Source organism: Electrophorus electricus, chromosome 3, assembly GCF_041902795.1.
Source record: "Electrophorus electricus isolate QZ-2024a chromosome 3, ASM4190279v1, whole genome shotgun sequence".
Classification (NCBI taxonomy): domain Eukaryota; kingdom Metazoa; phylum Chordata; class Actinopteri; order Gymnotiformes; family Gymnotidae; genus Electrophorus; species Electrophorus electricus.
This window is the reverse complement of record NC_137499.1, coordinates 35,600,734-35,627,006: the sequence shown is the minus strand read 5'-3', so window position 1 is coordinate 35,627,006 and position 26,273 is coordinate 35,600,734. Positions and strand designations below refer to the sequence as shown.

At 44.7% G+C, this 26,273-nt stretch overlaps 1 protein-coding gene and 1 long non-coding RNA gene across 5 annotated transcripts in view; one reads left to right on the top strand and one right to left on the bottom strand.

Annotated features, from left to right (window-relative positions):
* The window catches only part of pitpnc1a (phosphatidylinositol transfer protein cytoplasmic 1a), a 38,604-nt gene that overhangs the window by 10,193 nt on the left and 2,138 nt on the right, over positions 1 to 26,273 (top strand). For all 3 annotated transcript variants that reach the window (XM_035527429.2, XM_081711305.1, XM_081711304.1), the window contains 6 exons: positions 13,818 to 13,966; positions 16,514 to 16,602; positions 17,422 to 17,429; positions 20,916 to 20,987; positions 23,365 to 23,457; positions 25,649 to 25,804. In XM_035527429.2, coding sequence (XP_035383322.1) covers positions 13,818 to 13,966; positions 16,514 to 16,602; positions 17,422 to 17,429; positions 20,916 to 20,987; positions 23,365 to 23,457; positions 25,649 to 25,804 — 567 coding nt within the window. The remainder of the gene's footprint in view (positions 1 to 13,817; positions 13,967 to 16,513; positions 16,603 to 17,421; positions 17,430 to 20,915; positions 20,988 to 23,364; positions 23,458 to 25,648; positions 25,805 to 26,273) is intronic.
* On the bottom strand, positions 1,369 to 22,897 carry LOC113568853 (uncharacterized). Of its 2 annotated transcripts, XR_014122838.1 has the most exons (4): positions 21,976 to 22,897; positions 18,784 to 19,053; positions 8,392 to 8,483; positions 1,369 to 7,909 (listed from the first exon to the last, which is right to left on the bottom strand). It is a non-coding gene; the product is annotated as an uncharacterized LOC113568853 (long non-coding RNA). The 2 variants fall into 2 exon arrangements; XR_014122837.1 differs by lacking the exon at positions 21,976 to 22,897 and having other exon boundaries at positions 18,784 to 19,088.

The window sequence follows — 26,273 nt, the reverse complement described above, 5'->3', positions numbered from 1 at the left end:
CATACACGTTACTTGCAACGGGAGTAAAGTGGAGTAAAGGCTGGACCCCCTTGGGGAATTCAGGTCTCATACCATAGACAGTCTATATCTCATACTTTCATTGCAAACTTTGCAAAGTAAGTTCATCTGCCCTCAGAGGCCCCCCACTGGCCTGGTGTCCCAAGCAGTTGCCTGCCTTGCCTGGTGGTAAGCTGTGCCTCTGGTCCCTCCATTTAGTTCCACAGAAGCCCTTCCAAGCACACCCCAGTTCTCCTGTGGCCCTTACCCCTCAGGGGCAGTGAGGGGCAGTGAGGTGCTATCACTTGTGAGCTCGGAAGTGCTGCAGGAAGCACGGAATTGCTTCAGAGCGCCTCTCGCTGGGCAGCAGCTCCAAGCGCAGCCTGGTGAACTGTGACTCGGATGTGATCGAAATTGATTGGTCAGCCACTGGCGTGGCGTCAGGGCTGGTGGCAGCACACCGGTACTGTAGCTGCAGAACATTCCACAGCATAGCATACGAATGGCCGGCTGGCCGTCACCTGTCCCTCAGCCACCCACATCACTGGTGTCCTGCCGCTGTTCCATCAGAAATGATGTTTGGTTAACCTGACATATTATGTTGAAGCAGAAACTACACCTGAGTTTTTGAAATAAGTAGTTAAATCAGCTCAAGATACAAGCAACCGAAGGACAACGTAAACAAACCCATAAGGGTGTGGGGTGAAAATGCCCATCTTACAGGGCTATATGGGAAATCTGTGTTGTTTTCCTTGGTCAACTGCTACCTGAACGTCTCCCCACACAGCACCTCCTGTATTATTTGATTCATCTCAGATCTGCACACCTTTGTAGTCCATCTCTGCTGCATCCCGCCAGCCAATCAGGCCTGCCTAATGATTCGACTCTCAGTAGCCCAATTAGTGAACATAATGATCTGTGTCCCTGGCTTGTGTTGAGCAGCCAGTCTGGATTTTATTAGAAGCTTGTTTGCGCCTGGTTAAAAGCTCCAACTCTCACTATTCATCCTTTTAGGGGCCTTCATGGTGTCTTGCTTTCTTGCATGTTTTGCCTAAAAAAAATGCTTGTGTGGTTTTTCGCAGTAGTGCCTTGGTGAATGCAGCTGTGTTCAGTCAGCAAGGTTCCTCTGGAAGCTGCGTCTGCAGGGTTTTGCATTCAGAGCCCGTGCTGCATGCTGTTACAAAGTGATTGTTGTCATTCGCATTGATTGGGTTATTGCCATTGGCTTCCAATTATTCTACACATATGCTACCACAGCTGGTGTGTGTGTGTGTGTGTGTGTGTGTGTGTGTGTGTGTGTGCGTTAAGGAGAGCAAGAGAGAGAGAGAGAGAGAGAGAGAGAGAGAGAGAGAGAGAGAGAGAGAGCTTTAACTGGTGAAATGTGGCTGAAACATACAGCCATCTAAAACAAGCTGGACTTTGAAATACTGAAGTTCATAAGATAAATTTAACTATTTTACCATGCATATTTTATGTATTGGCCTACAGACACTACACTATGCATACTCGATAAAAATCTGTTAGTGAACAGTCACCATGTTTTCTGTCTATTTTATTAAGCACTTTTATTAAATATTTATTAAGCATATAAAGCAGGAGATGGCTCAAAGTCAAGTACTGTATGCTGTTATCGCTATATTGTAGATATGAAAATAGCATTTGCCACAGGTCCATGTCACAAGCCTTACGGTACTGCTTAAACGCCTTCCCACACTGATTTTTAATCAGTGAGCTTGCACTTGTAACGGTGATGGCAGGCAGGCAGACCAAGCTGGTCCTGAGGCCATGTGGGGATGATAGCACCGTTTCTCTACTGCTGTAACCTCTACTGCTGCACACCTAAAATTTGTTGTTGATTTGACTGAATATTCTTCACTAGCTACTTTGGATTACTAAAAATTAAACTAATATCAGTCACGTAGATAACAGCTTAAAGAATGAAAGCCTGCTACCTCTGTGGTCTCCCCAGCTAGGGGATTAAATTAGGAACTCACTGTCGTAGCATTAATTGGCTAATAGTAGGTTCCTGCTATTAGCCTCACCTGTTTCTTTGCTCCTTGCTTCAGGGTTTTGTTTTGTTTTTTGCTTACGGGAAGGCTGTTGTGGTTATTCAGGAAATAGTATAAGAGCCATCTAAATCTCCGTCTCACAACACGATGGGTAGGATATCCTATATTTGACTAGCTCATCTCTACTTCTATTTGTTTTCTAGGGAACTGACAGCGTTTGGGAAGTACTTTGAGTATGATGCAAGCCGTACCGGCCCAGGAGTTAATAACGTCCCAGGGAATCAGGCCATGTGCTAGTCTGCTTCAGTTCTCTCTGCCTTCGTGATAAAGATAGAACAGTGGATTTCAGTCACGATCTTTCTGGCTCTGTCTCTTTCTTGCTCTTTCTGTCTCTCTCTCTCTCTCTCTCTCTCTCTCTCTCTCTCTCTTTCTCCATCTCTTGTTCTCTGCCAGCAGCTGTTCACTTCAGTCTGCATATATACCAAGGTTCATTCATAGGCAACACATCAGGTCAAACTATTTTAACTCAGTGGGAGGAAACTGAACTTGACTGCTGACAAGCTCTTGCCCCTACATGAATGAAATGTGGATAAGAATATCTTGCTCCCCATGGAATTAAATAACACCCACTAACACCCGAAGTGTTGTTTAACCAGTGGGAATGGGTCACAGTTCTTGTGCAAAATAGAAGACATATTTAGTCATGGTGAAAATATTCTAATAAATCCACAGAAATTATGCCCAGAAACTCTGGAATAATTGAAAATATGCAGACAGTTAGGCAAGTTATCTTACTGGCACTTTCTGACAAATGCCCCTCATAGCAGTCCTCCACTGGCCTTGAAAATGAAATGGTTATGCCTTATTAACTCTGATGCTGGGGTTTCCTGGGAGAAAAATGTACTGATAACAGCACAGGAAGAAATTAAGTGAAGGGAAAATAGACTATCAGGATAAGGGGGTTTATTGAACTTGCCATATATTGTGAGGTTTCTGTCTCTTCCTCTGTCTCGCTTTCTTTCTTTATTCTGATGAAGGAGAGCAATATGGCAAGTGTTGTTGAGTTGTTGTGAATAAAACATTAAAGAAGGAAGAGAAAGTTTCTGCAATAAGAGAGTGATGATAATGTCTGTGAGTGGTAGCTCACAGTGGCAGGCGAAAAAACAGGAGAGGGTGTGTGGTGTTCTTAAAAAGCTTCAGCAGAGTGAGTCCAAAGGAGTGAAAACAAATGTAAGAGTGTGTGGTGAGTGCCTTGTGTGACAAGGTCAGAGAAGAAACTTGCGGCATTAGTATGTCCAGTCGTAGTAGCGCTGTTAATGTTAGTGAACGCACTATAATTCCCTGCGGTGAAGCTCACATTTCAGGCACAGTGATGCTACGGTTGCATTGCCCTGGGTTGCATTCATTCCAGCACAGTACGTGGGCCTGTGTCCTTTCCATAAGCTGCTCCATGGTGAGGGGTGCGGAGGGGGACGAAGGACCCCAGGTTGAAGTGGGTTGATCATGGGGAGATGGAGGCCAGGTATCCCGCATTGGCACCAGGAAAACCCACTGACCCAGCAGCTCAGATGTGGTCTGGAATGCTGTTCACTAGGCCTGTGTGATGTTCTTGCATGATGCTCTCTCTCCCTCTCTCTCCCTTTTTCTCTCTCTCTCTCTTGCAATCTTTCTCTGTCTGTCTCTCTCTCGCCCCCAGGGGCTTTCATCAAAGGTCTCTCATCTTCTATGACCTTTTATTGTCATGCTTCCATACCTTTACACTTTTTATCCGCCACCACTGCCTACCGTTCTATGATTCCCTTGGTTGGTCTGACACTTGCTTTCAGTTTAAACGCAACAGATGATTTTACTCTCTCTTGGTATCTTCAGGAGCTTGGCATAAAGATCGCACAAAGCACAGGCATATGAGAAGCAAGCCACAGAACATTCTTCTGTCAAACAACTGCCTTCCAAATGTAATGGATATGTCCCTCTCCGCTTGCATTGTACAGCCGTAACCTTTGACACAGTTTCCACTATCTCCATTTCAAAAAGCCATTTAAACAGATGTTCCATCTCTGTCGAAGCAGTATGCTACACGTCTGGGATCAAGACCCTGTACCCCCACGTTCCCTAGCTGTGAATCAGGGAGAGAGAGGACCAGGTTATGTACAGTCATGCTTCAGCGCTCAAGTTCATTGGTCCTTCATGTGTGCGTTGAGAGGGCTCTCCCCCACAAGCCGGGAGATAGTGTTAGACTATATAATGTAGTACATTATGCACAGTCTCACATGCTTTGTTCAGTTCACTGAACTGTGTGATTGAACAACAGCATGAAATACAATTTATTAGGCACCTGCATGCCCCTTAAATGAATCAGATGGAAAGGAAGGGGGTGTGGGGTTGAATTCAGACTCTCAATACTCTGTCATTTAATTAGGCCCATGTTAGGCTTTCAGTGTAATAGACAGTCAAAGACAAATCAGGAACAGGCTGAAAAGTGACTGAAAAATCCATTTTAAATTTGGGCTGGCTGAGTGGGAATGTTACATTTGGGTGTAAACCTTTGTAGGCTCTTTCAAAATGCTATGATATTAGGCACTGAGACTTAACTGAGTTCTTAGTTTTCAAGGCTAATGCTATAAAGCAGTCACTTTCATCCAAAAAGCAGTATTATCTGAAAGAGCGATGGACAGCACATCTGTTATGAGAAATACTTATTTCTTATCTTATTCATTAACTTCTTTATAACAAAGGCTTTAGGTAGCATTTCTTCGCCCAAATGAGGACATTCACACACTCTCTGTGGGCCATATGGCTCCAGGGTCGAGCACATTTTGGTGCCAAGTTTCCAGGCCTGGAACAGGGTCTGAAACCTGACCATGCTACTGAACCGAACACATGCCAGAACCTTGTGAGAATGTGAAAAGAAGCCCAAACAGAATGTCTGCAAAGGTTGTCTAAGGTGGACATCATGACATAGTCCTGGTTGAGTAATCTTGCTAGTGTAAAGGTGCGTCTTTGGGGTAAAGCCATCAGGGACAGCCTAGTGAGTAGGGCTCTGGGCTATGAATCAGAATGTTGTCTGTCCGAATCCCGAATTCCAAAGAAGCTGGGATGTGCAAAGACTGCATTTCATTGCCGTGTACTTGTACTGAACAATGACAATAAATTTAATCTTAATCTTAATTAGATCTGAAAGCAAGTTTATTATCTTGAGTAGTCCAGTAGGAGACGCTGTGCTGAGACAGAACTCAGACTCAGCATAACCAAAGAAAATATTCATTACAAATGTCAAAGACTATATTCCTCAACAAAAAAGCAGGGGGTATGTACACTGAAAAAAATATTAAAGTATTAGTAATAGATGCCTTTAAGATGCCTTTGAGATGGACTTTGGGTCTTAGGAGGAAACTTCAGAGGCTGTGTGAGCTAGCGCTCAATGTAGTCCCAGCAGAGCAACAGTAAAATGATGACATAACCTTGGTCTAAAAGTGGTAGTGGTAATATTTTACAGACTTATCGACCAATATGGGTCCAGTGATGTGTAGTAAAGAAATCACAGTCATCTTCAAACTTTAGCAATTAAACGTAAAAAAAAAACAAAAAAAAAACCCCACAATCACAAGCTTAGAGAATAAGGCTTCTAGAATATGCACTTCGGTGTTTGGCTTGTCAGAATGCAGTGAGAAAAAATGTTCTGACCCAAACAAATTACCCGGTGTAATCAGGTATACCTGGTTACTTTGAGTAGGTACGGATCTCTGCGGGCAATAACAGAGGACGCTAATCCCAATTCTGATATCTGTCCAGAACCAGTGTCTTCCTCTACTATCGTGAACACTTCGGTTACGGCCTGCTGGCCTCCGCAGCATGACAGAGAAAGTCTGTCCAATGCTGACAGCTGCATGTTCATGGGGCTCCTCAGTGTGCTGTAGAATGTCAGGCTACAGAACGTGAATGTTAGTACAGTGCCTTTCAGATGGGTTCACTGTGAGCTAACTATGAGCTCATTGTATCGATTACAATATGTTTCTGCCAACCTATTCCCACCTAAAAACCGATGGCAAGGTCACTGACAGCCCAGCCTGAAATGTTTAATAGCTAACATTCATTCTAAACACTCCGTGACTTTAATCGTGGTTTGTTCTTCTTAATGTGGGTGAAGTCTTTAATTCCATTTTGAAAATATTCACATAAAGCCCTACTGAAAGGTATGAAGACATCCATCCCTGTGACCTTTGCCCTCATATATCACTGAGGATCATTTCTCACATCAGGACTGAAATGAAGTCATGAAACAGAACCAGAATATTCTAGTGACTGGATGAAGATTTGGATCTGAAAGTGAGTTCTAAGTAATATGCTCTTTTTCCTGATTTCTGTTCAAACCAGGATCTGAAACTCTGAACTTGTCCTCATCTGCTAAGGAACATATTATAGTGTCAGCTCAGAAGAAGAAGCATAAGACATTTCTGCTATAAAAAAAACCATTTAATTGACACTATACACACCAGAAATAATCAGAAAAGGGAACTAGTGCATAGAGAAGATAAGGGAAGGATAACCAAACGTCAAACACAATACGTAGACAATGACAGCCCACTCATCAATAACACTCATCTCAGTAAAAGACGCCTAAACTCAATAAAAATATACATACAATTAAACAGTTTAAAACAACATTTAAAACATCTCATATTAATTTCCAGAATGCAGGAAGGCATTGGCCAACACCACAATATGGAAGTGTTTAGAAGTGTTTAGAAGTGTTTAGAAGTGTTTAGACTGGTTTGGAGTGTTCAGCTCTGGGAGGAGATCTGTGATGAGCTCTCTTCACTGTCCTCTACTGTAAGTGTGAAATAGCAGCATCAAGAGACATGCTGAAGAATTTCACTCTAGTCATATAAGTACGTTGGCCCCTCTCTTGTGTCTTGGTATGCATATGTGTCTGTGTGTGTGTGTGTGTGTGTGTGTGTGCATGAGTGTGTACATGGCTGGACACTTGTGCGTCTGCCTGCGCATATGCACAGAAATACCACCAGCCTTTTTCCAATCTCTTAAGGCATGTTCACTTTCTCAGTTTAACTTCACTGCTGTGTAAAATATGCCAGGGGCTCCTTCAATAACCTCCAATTTGTTGTTTACAGACATCCTATCCAGCACGTATTTTCATTCTCACGAGCGTGTTTCGCCTGCGCGCACGGGTGAAGTCATCTGCACTATGGATGACCTATGCAGAAAACCCAGCCTCAGCACCTCCCGTTTGTTGCCAAAGTCAGCAAAGCGGATGTGACGTCCTAAACTCCGGGTGTGTCCCGTAGCCCGGGGCGGCCGTGCTCCGTGCGTGCATGCGCTCGCTCTCCGTCTGGCTTAATGGCTTCATTAGAACGAGAGCAAGGCTGAGTGGCACGGGGCGGAGCTGGCCTCTGTCTCCTAGAGCCTGCCTGGAGACCAGATTTAAAATCAGCGGTGCTAGCTTTCTTCGACCGCTGCTCCACACACTAATGAGAATGACAGGGAGAGAGGTCAGCCCCAGCACTTTACGTAAAAATTGTGTTTGCTCTCGGCCTCCGTGGCCCCTAATTAAAATCTCTACCGAGACATCCACCAGACACGCTGAGAAGCCTCCTTTTTATTCACTTTTTATTCACCGCTGCATGTGCTTTATTAGCAGGACAAACAACTGTTTGTGTGTGTCATTAATGTAGGGGGTACAGAGTTTAAGACCTGCACATTAATAATAGAGGTGAAGAACAGAAAAGAGCCAGATGGTGTAAGCAGCAAGTAGAACTGGGTTTGCTTCACATGGTATCTTTCAAGTGATCTTTCCCCACGTCCCTATTGCCAGCGCTCTCCTGCTCACACACTCTCCGTCAAGGTCTGTGGACGTGTAAACAGCATGTCATTTTCTCCCGGGCTCCCTACAAGAGAAACAAGACCCTTGGAATTGGACACACAGCACATGCCATCTTCATATTCACACAGAGGTACACAGAGAGATGGTCAGAGCAGGCAGTAATTTTCCACACAGGATTGGGTGTCACCGAGCACTCTTGTGTGTAAAGTGAAAGCTGTCCGAAGACACCCATGCCACAGCACGCCGGGCGTGCGCGTGAGGCTCAAGATACTTAATCCTGCCGGGGCGTCACATGACCCATTCACTCCCTATATTAACTGGGGCTCCAGGCACAACAGAGCCGCGGAATTAAGTGAGCATGTCTCATTCTTATGTATTACGCCTGTAAGGGTTCTCCACAGACTACCTGGATAGGTCCGAATGGTGCAGCTGCAGCGCATGGTTGCCATGCAACAAACCCTCAGAGGCTGGATGGCTAGGCCAAAGCTATAATCTAAGGCTGACACAGGCTGCTGCGCTGTTTAAAATTCATCACGTTTAAAGCACCTCATGTTGAAGATGAGTGAGCATCACTCAGGAGTGTGGGGTCGTGTTGTTCCAGGCAAGGGCTTCTTCTCTGTGTCATTCTGTCAAATGGGCTGAAAATACAGGTAAACAAAGTTTTTTAGTAAGTCACAAAATGAGAAATTGTTTTTCTATCTGGGGTGCCTTCACCAGTCTCTCAGTAGATGCAGTCGTGTATGTCCCGAATGAGTGCGGTTATAGAAGACACAAGCCAGTGCAATATTTTTCTTGTTTTAGTTGCTCCCTCTTCTCTTACACAGTAACTGACATTCAGTCTGCATCACTGTCATGTGAAAACATGACTCCCTCACCCCACAAACACCACACACACACACCACACACACACACACACACACCACACACACACACACACACACACACACACACACACACAGACACCACACACACACACACACACACACACCACACACACACACACACCACACACACACCACACACACACACACACACACACACACACCACACACACACACACACACACACACACCACACACACACACCACACACACACACACACACCTCTCTCTTGCACTCTCACTCTGTCCCACACTCCACTGAGCTGGCTTCTGCAGTTCTTTAGTGCTGAGCCTGCACTATGTCTGCCCAGCTCTGTGGCAGTGATGGATGGGCTGGGCACAGCAGAGCTCTGTAACGGAGCTCTGTAACACTACAATCAGCCCGATGACATGGGCAACGTTTTCAGGGAGAAAAGGGCACCTTGCCAAAGCCCATCGCTTCCCTCTATACCGTTTCCTCCACAGCACTCCCAAGCCCACCCCCAGCACACACACACACACACACACACACACACACACACACACACACACACACACACTAGTGATGTGTGAACCATATAGAATCCCTCCCCCACCCAACCCTCCATGCCCCCATTTTAGGTGACCATATTAAATTGGACACTTGACTGATTATTTGTTCTGTCATAATGACCAAATAAATGTCAGTGCCACTAAAGCAAGCCTTCATGAGGCTGAAAGGTTATAATAAATCAATAATAAGATATTAGCTGTGTGAAAATGAACTGCACTACATAGTTAAGCAAAGTTTCTGAGCTTAGTAAAAACAATCATCCTGAGAGACCTCAGAGGACCAGAGTAGTGAAAATAGTAGCATACTTTCAGTGCTGAAGAATTCAGTTCACTTCAGTTCAGTCCTGAAGAACTCAGTTAATTTTAATTCAGTTTTTAGTTCTTTCTCACCAGCTTTACAGAAATTTGGGCCTAGAATGAGTAAGCTAAGGTGGGACAGTAACAGGTACAAACATCTTTAGATGATATGAGGAAGATACTCTTATCTGTCTGATTTTGGTCATATATAGTCAGAGATAAGGTTTACATGAGTGGGATTAAACAGTTATTGGCACTTGTGGAGGAAAGATCAGAGGCCTTTCTTTCAGGCCAGTGGTCACAGAAAAACTGATACACCTCACGAATATTATCCAAATGTGTCCAGTATCCAACCACTATGTAGGTGTGTCGATATTGCATGAAACTGTTTAGCGCTTTAGGACCAAAGTCTTTTGGAGTGAACAGACAAAGGTGAATGTACAGGAATGAAGAGGATGTAAAGAATAAAGGACATTCTCATAATTCAAAGCACACCACCTCCTCTGTGCAGCATTGTACAATGGGCCCGTATGCTTGCCAGTAGAACTGGCTAACCAATTGCTAGAGATATGGGGTCACACTTCAGGCAGTCATCAACAGCATGGGCTACTAGTTCCTAAACATGTCAGTTTTATTTAAGATGGTTAATTAGTTCAATGAGTTGTGGTCCCTTAAAAGTAATGAATTCGGAAGCTTGACAATATTAATTTTGATCCGTTTTTGATAGATCATCTCATAAAAGTCTTTTCGACACACTATAACCTATGAATGACTTTTAATGAGTCTTATAAATAGCAGCTCTTAAGAACTCTTTGTAGAGTACACTATTTTTCATCTCAAAACAGAAGAAGACTTTGGTGTCAGTGGTTTCCCCATTTAAAAAAAAAAGGTTTAAAAATAAGTAAATAAAGGTCATAAATCAACTGTGTGTTTGCGCCCACCTCATGAACTCAAGGAAACAGAAGTTGCTGTATTCCCCTAATGGGAAGCCCAGTGGTGCCCGGCTGTCCTACAGCATTCCCTGTGCACTTTCTGACCTTCTGTCCTCATGAACTCTAAACTATTAACGTAGAATGAAAGTCCGCTTTCTCCTCGGGCCAAAAAAAGCCCTGTGCCATTAGCCCCCTGTCAGAGTCTCGGGGGAGCAAACCGAAATGTATGCTGCATCTTCTCCCAGACTGGCAAAAGCCACAGGGGCTAGCAGCTATTGCTGACTTTCTGGGAAGAAAGCAATCATTACAGCCAGAGGCAAGGGTTACCGCAGGCTCACACATACTTTGACACATGCTATTAGTGTTTCTGTAAGCCACAGACTACATCTAAGCCGGTTTGAGCTTGGGAACAGATATATCACAAATCAGCAGCACAGCATGCGATATAAAATGTTCTTGTCAGACAGAATTATTTTCCTTGTCTCCATGGACACAGAAAAATGCTCCAAGCACCTGCATGGTAATTACCTGCGCTGAGGTAGAATATGAACGTGATGAGGTACTGTTCATCTTTTAATTATATGGAGCCTATGTACTATGATAGGTATATGTGTCTCAGTAGTCATTTTTCCTGCCCACTCTCTTGAAATTCACTCGAAATTCAGTCTTTCCAGTTTCCGTTCTCTATACTCTGTAGCTCTCAAAAACACATTGATGGGGAACATGATTTCTCTAATCATATTTTTTTAAAGCATTCATCTCTTCAAATTTTTTTATTGCCACTTCGGGGTGATAAGAAAAGCTGCAAGAAAGCGGCAAGATGATAACCCACATCCAGAGGAGTCAGTTAAATGGTTTTAAACTTTTGTTCAGAGTTGAGCTCAGAGTAAACAATGATCTGCCTACTCTCCATTTTCCTGCATCTGTTCATCTGGCATCTTGCAAACATAACCCAAGGCACTGTTATCACATTGGACTGTTTATTCCATAGATGTCTGTCTGATGCAACACAATCTGGAAATATCCAGAGATTTAACTGCTTAGCTAAAATTCCCCCCCTCTCTCTCTCCCTCTTTCTTTCTATCCCTTTATCTCTCCCTGTGTCTCTCTTTCTGCTTTCTGATTGCACTAATTGCTGTTTGTACGATGTGGGACTATGGGTGAGCAAATCAATATGTGTTTGTAAACGCCGTACCACTATTACATTGCAAACCGAACCAGCTTTGTGCGATTTCTGCCTTCAATTTAGCAGCACTCCCAGTTATGACTGCACCATTATCTTTTGACTAACATTCCAGCTAAGGTCACAGCCAGGCCCGGAATGGCGGAGAAAGTGTCCAGGGCATTGCAAAGGAAAGCAGAGGCTTGGCGGTTCTGAGGATGTTCTTATCCTGCAGGTATTGCAGGACTGATTCTCGTCCTGTGTATGATTTGTGTAGACGGACAGGCTTTGAGGGCCTGGCAGACTGAAGACTCCGAAACTCAGGAAGCGTGTAAGCCGTTTAACATATGGCAGTCCTGTGGCTTGTATAAATCTTTTGCTGCGTCTCGGGGCCGTTAATATCGTGCACGCTTCCTGTGCTCATAATACCACTGCTCTGTTCCTCTCGAGTACTAAGTACTTGAGTGGCACTCTCAGCCGGAGTCTCGTTTCATCAGATTTGTAGCAAAGATTACATCAAGTAGCTTAGAGACTGTATCTAGTGTATCTAGTTTGTCATGGTGGAAAGACTTCTCCTGCTGACTGGGGACATGAGAGAGAGGCTAGAGAGAAAAAGAGAGGAGTTTGTTGGAATGAGCGATCTGCGCAGTCCCCGCGATCTGCGCAGTTCCGGCCAGCACTTGGGAGAGTCAAGGCAGCCTCAGTCTCACAAAGCACATACCTACACCGCACAGCAGAGCAGCTTAATCCTGACACGGGCCGTTCAAGTGAGAGCCCTTCTCCCCAGAGCGAAAAAGAAGGAAAGAACCACTTCAATGGCGCAGTATTTTGTATTTCTCTCTTGCAGGTTTTTATGCGAAATTCATTCCAAATCCACATGATATCCGCCGCTCGCGTCCTTTAATTGGCCACTTATCCAGCCCCGCCGTGCCTCTGTGCCTCTCGGCTCTCTCCACGTCTGTCCAGTGCTTGCAAACCGAAAGGCTCACAATGAATTATTCACCGTCGCTTTAACCTCGGAGCCGCTATTTTCCCCTCCCCCCTTCGCTTGCCCCTTTCTCCGGGTTTCATTTGCTTTCAGAGCAGAGAACAATGAGGGCATCGTCTCATTAATCCAACGCAGCGCTGCGACGGCGAAACCAGGCCGTGGCAAATGGAGAGAGGTGGAGGAGGTGAGTGGCACGTGCGCTCTCGCTCTCGCACTCGCGCGACCGCAGCCCTCGTTATCAGAGTGCATGGACCTTGGCAGACAGCAGGAGAGTGCTGCCCTTCGGCCAGCTGATTCACTTGAAATGCGTCCTCGCTGCTGAAACCAACAACACTTAGAACAACATAGAGAACGATGATAATGAATACGGTTGTAATGGAGGTGGTGGTGTTGTGCTGTTACATGAGCAATAGACTGTGTGACTGCTCGGGTTTTCTTTACCGTGTGTAGTTGTTCAGGGCCTCACTGCTTGCAGAGGGGAAACATACACTCGGATGTGCACGTGCACCGTGCACACCCTCGGTGATATATGTTGCTTAGTATTATATATGTTGCTTAGCAACAGAAGACAAGAGGAAATGTACATCTTCACAGTGAAGCTGTCGTCACAGACTCAGGACTCCTGAGATGGCAGGCTGTGTGGAAGCGCTGCCGTTGAGCCAGGCTCCGTGGCCGGGCCATATCACAGGAAGCTTCCAGCCAGGGGCCCCATGCCATAAGCCACTGGGGTCACACTTTCCTGCTCTGGTGTTTTCTCCATATGGGTATGTAATTCTCTAATTTTAGCTTGGTTTTGAGGGCTGGAAAATGTTGGGGCACTGGTGTTCGGCTGTCGAGGCTGGGCTCAGCTAACGGCCCTCTGTCCGGCCACATTCAGAACAGGGAGGCCTCTACCATACGAAGTTTGAGACTGACTGAAGCTCATCTCCTTGCTCGTGCTAGTTTTGCTAGTTTGCCGCATCCTGTTGCAGAGGATGGCGTGTTACATCTATGCATTGGGATAATGGGACATAATGGTAGCTGATTTCATTTCTGCACGCAGCACAAACAAGACTGTCTAACTGTGTAGGATGTAGTGAGAACTTTGCAGAGTGGAGAACAGACACGTGACTTCACGGGAGACATGGTACGTGAATGGTTGGGTTGGCGGTTCTAACTGTATGATGGTCTGTGCTCTCCAGTACAGGATTGGTCAGCTGTACATGATCAGCAAGCACAGTCACGAGCAGAGTGAGAGGGGCGAAGGTGTGGAGGTGGTGCAGAACGAGCCGTTCGAGGACCCCACCCATGGACCTGGCCAGTTCACAGAGAAACGCGTCTATCTCAACAAGTGGGTACTGCAGCCACACCTCAACACAAACCACAACACCTATACAGGCTAGACATGAACTAACGGCATAGTACAGGACTATTTCACTCAGGGCTTAGCATCCACATTGTTTTGACACAGCTCTGCAGAGAAGCACCTGATTTCACTAGTTAAGACACTTTCTTATTTAAAGAGGAGTACAAGGGAGTAAGAACCTTTACAGGCCTAAGGCACAATTCATATCACCTAGGCAATGTGAGTGCCTTTATTCTCCTGGTCTTGGAGTGTCTTAGCACAAAAGCACAGGGGTCTCTTAACCTTTTGATTTTCCATAGATGCCATAGATTTCCCAGGCTCATGTTTGCCACATCCCCAGAGATTTGTTCAGAGAAGGCACTAGGCTCACTGCTTTTACAGAGAAGGTCAACAGGTCAATAGAGGGTTCGCACTATGTTGGAATGCCCGGTCTCACCTTTAACTGTGTTCTGACCTCAGGCTAATCCATGAGCTGCACAAAGCATGCACTTGCACACAGTTAGAGAAAGATAACCTGCTTGTGGATCGGCCTGAGATCTAAAAACCCTTTTTGCCTTCAGCGCCTCAACCCCTAGAACTCAGATAGGGATTTTTCTTTCCTGAAAATGTTTGTGAGGTCTTAGTTCTCTGAGTTCTTCACTGGGGCCAAATGGAATACAAAGCGGTAGAAAAGTGAAGCAGCTTGAAAAAGCTCTGTCTCACTACAGCTAGCGAGTTTATCCAGCCAGAGTCTTCGTTCCAGTCTCAGTTCTCCTGTAAGACTCTCCATGCAGTTGAAGAGGCCTAAGTGAGGTCAGGAGCACAGCATCTGGCAGAGAGGTGCTGCTTGCGCTCCCTATCCAGCGCAGACCTGCTCGCCCTGGACATTTGATGGACTCGCTCCTCTGAGGGTCGCGAAAGGACGATCGGAGCCCATGACCGTGGGTCCAGGCTGTGCACACTGCTGTGTTTCACTGGGGAAAGTGTGCTAGCAGACGACATGTTTTTAAGATTGTTTTTTTATCGCTCTGCAAAAAGCGTGCGCAACAGTAACGGCACTGCCTTGTGGAGCACTGCCACTTGCAGCGCACCACTCAAATGTAGCTTCAACTGTGTCGTGCACAGCATCAAAACTCGTTACGGTGTGTTTGTCTGTGAGCAGTATGGGGCTAACTGAATAGGAGTGGGAGAGGAAAGGTATGCAGGTTCGGTCAAGCAGAAGAGTGCACGCAGATGGAGAGATGGGAACTGGGGAGGAGGTAAAAGTGAAGGATTGGGGGATGAACGGAGAGGGAAACTGCAGGGGTGCGTGGGAAGGAGATGAGTGAGGTCACGTTTGTAGAACACGTGTGTAATTAGAGACTTCGCGCCGAGGAGCTGTACCTGCCTGTACTCACGTGAGTGTGTGTGTGTGTGTGTGTGTGTGTGTGATGGGTCCATGTGTGCATGCATATACTGTATGTGTGCATACATATATGCGTGCATGCATGCATGTGTATTTGTTGGTGTGTGTGTGTGTGTGTGCATGAATATCTGCATGCGTGTGGAGTGCCAAGCAGAAAACTGCTAAGAAATTCTCTGACGCTGAAACAAACGGCATTTTCGGCTCCACGCAATAATTTAGTTCAGTATATAAAACAGGGATTTTAGAAACAAGAAAACAGTCACAATAAAATTATAAGAATCACTATAATGTGATATAATCATAGCGTGTAATAGAACTGATGGTATTCACGTTCCCTGGAATTATATCAAATGCTATTTTATGTAGATCTGTTTTTGAGGTCAATTTGCATTTTTATAGACTATCTGATGTTCACCATGTGGGATGCTCCTACTGTTCACCATCCTACGTGTCTAAAATCATACACTCTCTGAATATCAGAAGCCAGCTTGTTCCTTCAGACCTGAAATTCATAATTGGCTACCGACACGTTCTCCTCTGCGCCCACTGTATTCATGACACAGCAGCGGGAGGAATGAGTACTGGCAGGGAATGAATCTGGACCTAAACAACCCTGTAAATCACCCTTTCCCAGTCCAGATCTCATCAAACAGGACACAGAGGAACTCCTCTGTTTCCTTGCAGAGTTTAGCCTCAGTGGGCATTCTGACTCCATGGTGACAGTATATAAACGATGTGAGCCTCTGGGTGGGTTTTTTGCTGCCCTGTGATTGGTAGCCTGGGTGCCTGCTCCTCTGTAGTCAGTGCTAGCAGGCAGGGCTGCAGCTCCAGACTCACACCGATCTGGGATCTCTGGCCTATGAGCCGCACTGCTTGGCCCATCTGGACTGCCAAACCGAGCCGAAACCGTTGCTACGCTTCCCATTCATACAGTTAGTCTTGGGCTCATAGGGGAAGCTGATCATCGAAGGGTATGAAGAAACAATTTTCCCTGCGGAGCAAACATTAGCCATCCCTTACAGACACCATTAGTCTGCCACTACTATTGTTCTAGCAGATTGAGCCGATAGCTACAAACTCCCTCCCCTTCCAACTTCTGACCACTGCCTCTCTCTCTCTCTCTCTCTCTCGCTTTCTTTCTCTTCCAGCAAGCTGCCCAGCTGGGCACGTGCAGTGGTTCCCAAGATTTTCTATGTGACAGAGAAAGCATGGAACTATTACCCCTACACCATCACTGGTAATGCCTGCGCCCTGACCCCTAGCTGCACAGGCAGGGACAGACAGTCCAAGCCACACGGTTACCACATAGCAGACACCAGGCAACTCTACGCTTGGGTATTTCTTTGACATTACCCTATATTCAAGCTTCTTCCTCAGCTAGACAGCTTTCTTAGGTATCTTAGTGCTACCTTACAATATCATACAATGTAGATAATTATGCATAATTATGATGAGTATAATTTTGTGCCCCTTTTGGTGCTTTTGTCGTGTTTACATCATATAGTAAAATTAGTGAGAAACATTTCTAAGATTTCTAAAATTTCTGTGGCGTTTGTTTACATTGTTTATGAGAATTATGAGAATGCTGAGTAAGATGAATTTAGCAAACATACACCATTATACAGCATTATACAGCATTATATGCCATTATACAGCATTATACAGCATTATAAACCATTATACAGCATTATACACCATTATACAGCATTATACAGCATTATACACCATTATACAGCATTATACACCATTATATACCATTTTTTATAAGGCTCACTAGGTCTAGTTTCTCACTCATAATGTCATGGAAACTGTGGAAAATTAATAATCCAATTCAGTGACAATCCTTTGTTTGGATTTTGCATGTACCATCTGTGAATCCCATTCACTTTTTCGCATAATTTTCACACCTCTCTGTCTCTCTCTCTCTCCTACCCTTCATCTCTCCCTCTGTCCCTCTCTATATCTCCGTTTCTCCATTTCTCCTTTTCTCTACCTCTCTCTCTGTGTCTCTATTTCTCTGCTATCCGTATATATTCAACCTGCCGGCAAAACCCAGAGTACACGGTGAGTACTACGCTACACTTTTTTTTCTCCTAAGCTGTTCTTGAAACAAGAACACCACATGTGTGAATGAGACCTTGACTGGAGCCTGGCTTGTCGCAAGCAATGACTTGTTGGCCCTGCTCTTTCACATCCTCTCCAAGTTCAGGATATCTGCTGCTGGCTGAAAGTTCTGCTTGGTTAATGGGTTTGTGAGACGGCAAAGCAGTTCCCAGCTCTCTCCTTCTACACCTCAACAGCTATTTCCTATATACATTATCACTTAATGTATAGCAAAAAAATTAAGTACAAACAATAACAATATTCACAGGACAATACTCAGCATGCATGCTATATGATGATAGCTGGGACATGAGCCACCACCAGGATCGTAGCGGAGGTCAGGAGCGGAGGCTTCAGATACCAGCCCAGACAAAACAGCAGAGCTTTTAACACATGTTCGGAAGCATAACCAAAACAAGCCAAACACCTCTGTGGGGGTCAGAGTCTTTCTAGTGAATGTCACAGTCAGCTCTCCAACTCAAGGCTAGAGAGACCAAGCCCATCTTAGGGAATCTCATGACATTTACTGTTCATGTTATCCTAAAGCCGCTTTTCTGTTTTCACAGTTCTAAGATTTCCCACTTTCCTCCCCTAAGGACAGAGAGAAGGATTTACATCAGTAGTGGCATTGTGCCAGATCTCCCTCTTCAGCTGCCTCATCACCCACACACACACACACACACACACACACACACACACACATATATATATATATATATATACACACACACACACACACACACACACACACACACACACACACACACACACACACACACACACACATATATATATATATACACACACACACACACACATATATATATATATACACACACACACACACACACACACACACACATATATATATATACACACACACACACACACACACACACACACACACACACACACACACACACATATATATATATATATATATACACACACACACACATATATATATATATATATATATACACACACACACACACACATATATATATATATACACACACACACACACACACACACATATATATATATATATACACACACACACACACACACACACACACACATATATATATATATATATATACACACACACACACACACACACACACACACATATATATATATATACACACACACACACACACACACATATATATTTATATATAGCACATTTTTTGTGCTTACTTATATATATATATAAGTAAGCACAAAAAATGTGCAAATACACATGGAAGTTTGCGGGGACTATAGAAATTGTTTCAGAGGTGAGGAATAGAAGATCAGTTTTTGAACTTACAAATGCAGAAAGCCTTCTTTCCCAGCAGTACAACCATGGGTGAAGAGACCCTTGGTCCTGCATCTTTGTCCTTTTTTCCCTCACTTCTAATTCCTGTTGAGATTTCCTGGGACACCCAGAATCCTGGCTGTGGCTCCCTTGGTGTGTGAAGAGGCCCTGCTTTTCCTCTCTGGTCAGCAACCTCCTCAACCTCCCCAACTCTGAGAGGCCTGCAGTTAAGACTGAGGGGGTGCGGGACGGGGACAGATGTAAACCCGCAGGCTATGGGAGCTGGAGCAGGGAACAGGGAGCAAGCTCATTAGCGACAGGTGTGTGAGATATGGGAGGTGTGTGGGCAGAGCTAGGAATCTCTTAGACATGAGCCTCCATAAAACAGCATGACTGAGTTATAGTGTACAAGGTTAAGAGAGACTAAAAGCACTGTGGTGTAATCCCACGATGCTGAAGGACTGTGAAGTATTTGTCACATACTAGTGAGCATTTCATTGAAAGCAAATCTTGTTGCAACAGAAACAGGCTGATTTGGCATTGTGGGAGCTCTCTGACACTGCCATCAGATTAAGATTAAGATGGGGGTAAGGAAGGACTTCAATCAATGTGATATTTAGTTTCAGTGCTATTGGCAGCAAAGGATTTACTATGCTTTGTTTATTGTTCTCTCTCTCTCTCTCTCTCTCTCTCTCTCTCTCTCTCTCTCTCTCTCTCTCTCTGTCTTTCTCTATGTCTGAATTTTTGTCTCCCTTCTGTCGCACAAATCACCAGACCTCACAACACAAGCAGATGGAGTTGGGGAAGAGGCATTGCATGTTAATTACTACCATGATCACTTCCTGTCCTCTTCCCCCTGTGCTCTTCTCTTTGTATGCTACCGCTGGCAACCATCTCTTTCCCCTGCTGTGCCACCCCTCCCCCACTTCCCCGGCGTTACGTAATCCCAGCTCTATTGATCTCCGTGGCGAGTGCCGGAGCTGGAGTTAATCTAATCAGTGTGTGGCGTGTCGGGACTCAGAGGGACTCCAGCCGCCCTGGGCTATATGGGGAGGGTGGAAGCATGGACACCAGCAGTGTTGTGAACTCAACAGGCCAGAAAATAGCTCATCGTTACACTCGGTCTCCACGCACCACAATGATAAAGTGCTGCTGCCGTTAAGTGTTATGTTAAGCAGAAACCTGTAGAACTCCACTGGCCTGAAACCCCAGTGGGGCTCTATGAGTCCATGAAGCTATCTCTGATTGATCTTAGGTTTTGAAACTATCCGTGAGTGGGCTTGGGTCGTGAAGCTATCTCTGAGTGGGCTTGGGTCATGGTGTGAGGTGGCTAAGAGTCATTCCTCGTGACTCACTAAGGCCAAAAACAATGTTGTTTTTCCTAGTTCCCACAGCAGGAGGAGATGCCTTCTAGCTGTGCCATATGGCATTGATATGGTCAGTGAATCTAACCGTCTGGTCCAAATTTGTCTTTAGACTTTCAAATCTTTATAGCTGATGCACCGCCTGCCCCTTCATGATGGCTCATTTAAAAATAAGATTAAAGTCACAGAGCACCTTTCTCTGGTGCCTGGACCAGAGGACTTAATATATAACATTTTACTATATGTAAAATAATCTCTTGCATCATTATATAAATAGGTTGAGTGAACATGTATGCATATTTATACCCCATGCATTGCAAGCATAAATATATTATATGTTATAAGTAGCAGTAATAGATACAGTATATTGCTATAAAAAGAAAAAACAACAGTGAATTTCTCTGCATACTGCAAACTATCATAACCTAAGTGTGAAAAGAATAGTACATTTGATGCTCTTATCCTGATAGACAACTTACAATTTTGATCATGTTACAGAGGTAGACAAATGTGGTGTTACGAGTCATACCCAAGACTCTATAGCACGGAGCACTTTCCTGGCAGGGGGACTGAACCCTGATCCCCCATCGAAGAGTCAGTATTATAACAAGCAGTATTGCAGTTTGGACTGGAATTGCTTATAACAAGAAAGAAACGGCACCATAACAATGTCCTGAACCCAAACTAGGAAGTACTGCAGTAGATGTTGAATTTAGAATTTTGTTGCATTTTGAATGATTTTGATTAATGTTTGGCTGCTTTCAATTCATATTTTTTCAGTGCTCCTTTTTGCCAAAGTTCTCCATCCACATAGAGACAAAGTATGAAGACAACAATGGCATCAATGACAATGTGAGTAAGTAGCTGTGGTTTTGTGTGTGTGTTTATATATATATATCTATTGTAAGTGGTAGTCTCACTATACAGAGTGATGAATGTGATGAATCCATTTATACCACATACCTTAAAAACTTATGCTGACCCCTGTTTACTATGAAAACTATGACTTCATGAAAAGTCACAGAAAGTGAAATATGAAAAAATTGCCTTAGGTCTGAGGTGTTTGCTCATAATTCAATAAATATTGAAAGAACACTTTGCTTTCTTTTAATATTTGAAAGATATTGCACCTATGGTATTGCTATGGAAACTATCACAGTGAGTAGGACAGTACCAAATCCCCAGAATTATTCATTATCTAGTGTCTGGGAGTTTGAGGTGAATCTTCTGGCCTCCTCCAAACTGATAGGCTCCATGGCTATGGAGCATTTTGTAGACTAAAGAACTGTCTGGCATGCTATGGTCAGACCCTGGGTACACATGCTCACTGATGCTGAGTTCATTATGCGTCCCTACTCTATAGTGGCAATACTGGGACCTCCTTCAGCCTCAGTGCCACAGCTGAAGCACCAGCCCTCTGTATTCACCCCTCGAGCATCACTGCTCGCTGGCTGGCACTTGTTGTGTTACTTGAGGAGGCATCAGTCCTCAGGTAATGCCACAAGTATTGTATCTCCCTGCATCAAGTAACGCATGTGGGTTGAACAAACAGGCCTGAAGGAGGTGTTCTGCACTTAATGCCGAAGCACCTAATATGGCACCTCCGTACCCCCAACCTCCGCACATCCCGCACACACCAGCGCTCTGCTGTCCACCCTCTTCCCCATCCATCTGAGGCGGAGGCAGGCTTTTGAACGCGTGATCTACCTTAACCTATCTTAACATATTGCCTTCTCTTTGTAGACATAGTGAGGTTACTGAAACACCTGCCACACAGAATCCTTAAGAACGAGCTCTCTTGACAGCATCACCTCTAACGGGGCTTCACACCTGGTCTTACCCTTCGCTAAACATTTTCAGCGTTGCTGAAGTCAGTATTCAGCTGGCAACGTCTGCTAGCGGCCAGATTTCCGCGCATCGCCCGCTGCTCCGAGCACCGGGGTCTGCAGGCCCACGGCAGATGTTCTGCCAAGTCAGCAGTGCCAGCCTTCTGGAGGCCGGTGCAGCTGCACCTGTTGTTGTCCAATGCGCGTTGTCCTTGTGGAGATCTGAGTGCTGTAGGCATCTGTCTGCTGTCACCTCCTGCCTCTAACACGAGAGTATGTCCTAACCCTGACCCTAGCTCCGCCTTCCCCAGGGTCCTGCTGTGCCGCTGTGTGCCAGGCTCTAAGTTCGGGGGCGAGGCTGCTGGGACTATGAGGGCAATCCGCTCGAGAGCCCCTCGCAGTTGTTATGATTGTATCACTCCACTGCATTTCCAGCTGTATTTCTCTGTCAGTGTGCGTGCAACATTTCATAAGACCTATAACACCTCATAATAAGAGCAAGAGCTCTGAGGGTCTGGATAAGTGAGTAGGGTGGAGGTGAATTACGCGATTAATGGCTGTGCCTCTATCTCGGACTGCCTGTTATTTATTCTTAAGCTGTCTGCCCCCCTGTATAATTTCCACACCTACATTTTCCTTGTCTTACAGCCTCCTTTTTCACATGCTCATATTTCACATGCTCTTTTAAGGAGCCTCATTCTTCGACTCCCTGCCACGTTGTTTTCATCAGAAGGTCCTAATCTCCCGTTCCCCATCCATCTCCTCCTCCTTGTATTCCCTCTCCTTCTCTGTCCCCACTTTATCCTGATCAAATACTTACTGAGCCCCTACTCATACATTTTCCTATGTGACTGCAGTGCGTTGCTGTTGAGCCGCACTGACAGGATCTCCAGTTTCTCATAAACTCTCACAGACGACTGTCGCTGACAGGCGAGAGCATTTGCATGTGAGCGTTCGCCGCAGATTCTTTGATGCAGAGAAGCTCTCTAAACCTTTAAAGCTTTTGTTAGCCTCTGAACACTCCGGAGGCTCAAAATGAGCAAAAGCGGGAGTGAGACATCTCGACCTTATGCAATATATCCACTTCAACGTACTTGCGCACTCAGTCCCAAAGCCAGAAACCCAGAGCTCCTCCTAGTGGCCAGAATGAGAACTGTTCCTTGTATGGACGCTACCAATACTTTAATGTCACATGTTTTATTATTGTTTCCCACCCTGGCAAATAAAGGATTCCAAAATATGCTATGAATCATGAATACAACAGCACATGACGGCAAACATCTGATTATGACTATATCAAACATGAGAATGCTGGTAATTTTAAACCAATAGCCCACACATTCTGAAAGTGCGGTGCTGCTTTACAGAGAAATTGTTTTTTCCCTCTACTCTTATTGCTTCAGATTTTTGATGACCCCAGAGATGAGGACACTGAGGTGTGTTTTATTGACATTGCATATGATGAAATCCCTGAGCGCTACTACAAAGAGTCAGAGGTAAGAGATGGGACATCAGATGGGACATCAGTACTGAACCTTTCAAAGTAATCTTACTAATCTGGGGTCTGTTTCTGCCTTTCATATCCTAATAAATACATTTATATGAGCATGGGGCTGTTGATCCTAGATCCATGGGCCATGCACTTTGCTGTGATCCTGCATTAGTGAATATGATAGTTTGCTTGATCACAATTTAAGTGCTCTCTAGTTTCTATTATCTAGTCTTTTGGGTATCTAATCTTTTAGTTCTATTATCTAGTCTTTTGGGTATCTAATCTTAGTTCTATTATCTAGTCTTTTGTGTATCTAATCTTAGTTCTATTATCTAATCTTTTGGGTATCTAATCTTAGTTCTATTATCTAGTCTTTTGGGTATCTAATCTTTTAGTTCTATTATCTAGTCTTTCTATTATATCATCTCTAGTTTTTGCAAGGTTTTCTTTTTGCTAATCTCTGAGACCACCTGGCTGCTACTGTCGTAAACAGTAACAATCACTTTCTCTTTAATGGGTAGCTGGGTTTGATCTGTCATCCCAGACACTGGTGGTGCTCATTACTGTCATACACACACACACACACACACACACACACACACACAAACAAAAAAACACAAACACATATACATCACATCACATCACAACAGCTTTATACGTTACCCTTTGGAGTCAGCTTCCTTGCAGCTTATACTAGCAGTTCAGTTAGCTATTAGCCATCACCTCTGTCATCATAGTGTCACAGTCCTGAAGACTGCTCTCTCTCACCCTGCCTCTCTCTCTGTGTGTGAAGGGCAGTATGGATGGGTGGGACAGACTAAGCCATGGCCTGTTATTAGACTCTGAAATGATCTTTCAAGGCTCGCCATTCTGCCCAGACATGCTTCAGCACATCTTACTGACAAACACATCCAACTGCTATTAGATCATGGCACTCACTCACTCCTGGTTCAGTTTTAGTGTCTTTGCTGATCTTTTTATTATCTGCATTATATTTCTAATGCACTGAATTATTGCCAAAACTTCAGGAAGTGTAACTCCTCATAGGAGACACTGTAAAAGCTTTGTCGATATCTGATGTGCAAGTAAACTGATGGTGCAGAGTGCTCTTTTGCATGGGCTACATTCGTCTCCCCCTTAAAAATTATAGATGCAGCATTGGTTTATTGCTTTTATTCCTTTATCCCTTTCTAAAAGGTTGGAGATCGTTCATTAATCCTACTCTGTGCTCTTACAGATGTCATTAGAAAAACTGGAAAAAAATATTACAAAATGTTCTTTCACAGACTCTCTGAAAGGTCTTTTTAAAGGGCATCACTGCATTGGTACAGTAGCACAAAGGTACATTAATGAAAAATTAGTACTGAAAAGGTTGAGGTTGAAGTCATTCTGCCTGGCTTCCACTTGGTATTTACAAAGAGTAAATCGGTGACAGAAACAGCTTTTATATCACTGAATACTCTAATCACTATCTTGTTTTCATCTGCTTTTCAAACCTTTGGTTTTGTTTACATATGCCCAGAATCTGCTCTGATCAGTTGTGTTTGGTAATGTACACACACCCACATCTTTCCAAACATTATACAGAAAATAATGAAGATATCTTTCAGCAGCAGCATCAGATACCATACAAAACAAATGTATGATGTCGATTTCATTTAGAAGATTATTGTCATATTGATGCACCAAAAAGCAGTGCTGCTCTTAAATTCTCTAAAAGAACCCAGACATCTTTCTTTTATCCTTCCTGCCTATATAAAATAAGTTATTCAAGTGATTACAGTGATTACGTCTCAAACAACTCCTCCCTAAAGTGCGAGTGGGGCTCATTAGCTTAAAAGAAAATGGCTCATTAATGGCGGTGTGTGAGACAAGGATAAAGAGGGACCTCCTATTGTGCCACACTGCACGAGTTATCCCACAAATGCCTTCCTATCAACATTACCATTAATTATAAATCAGTGTCATGCGGTGTATACATCCTGTGGAAGGAGCTGGATGACAGTATGCTGCGAGATACATCATCAGAGCAACCAAAGAAATCCATATGCAACTAGAGAGTGGGTGCAATGCAGGCAGAAGCCCGACCGAGACTTATGAGGCGGTAATTGTATTGATCCAGATGGAAGGAGGCGGACTCGCAGGAGGGAACTGTTCCTATGCCAATTCCGCAGTGTTCGAACACTCTTCCGTAGGACCCGCGCTGCTTTAAGTCAGAGAAGACGGCGCGGGGTTTGCTGCAGGAAGGCTGGAGGGACACCCAGGACCCCATCATGTGCTCCTACAAGCTGGTGAAGGTTAAGTTCGAGGTGTGGGGTCTGCAGACGCGCGTCGAGCAGTTTGTGCACAAGGTCTTTCTCTCCTCATTTGGTTACAAATGTCACACCTGTCCTTGCACCCGATGGCCCCTCCCCCACCGGTCCCCAACACTGCTTGCCGATGGCCCCTCCCCCACTGTTCCCCAACACTGCTTGCCCTTGGCCCCTCCCCCACTGTTCCCGAACACTGCTTGCCGATGGCCCCTCCCCCACGGGTCCCCATCACTGCTTGCCGAAGACCCCTGCCCCACTGTTCCCCAACACTGCTTGCCCTTGGCCCCTCCCCCACTGTTCCCGAACACTGCTTGCCGATGGCCCCTCCCCCACGGGTCCCCATCACTGCTTGCCGAAGACCCCTGCCCCACTGTTCCCCAACACTGCTTGTCCTTGCAAGAATCTATTTCCTCCTGTGCACCCAACCACTTCTCGCAGTGACTCCTATTTATCCTAATCCTTGTCTTTGTGTTGGTGGGAGCTAATGATGACACTATTCCAAACCAGT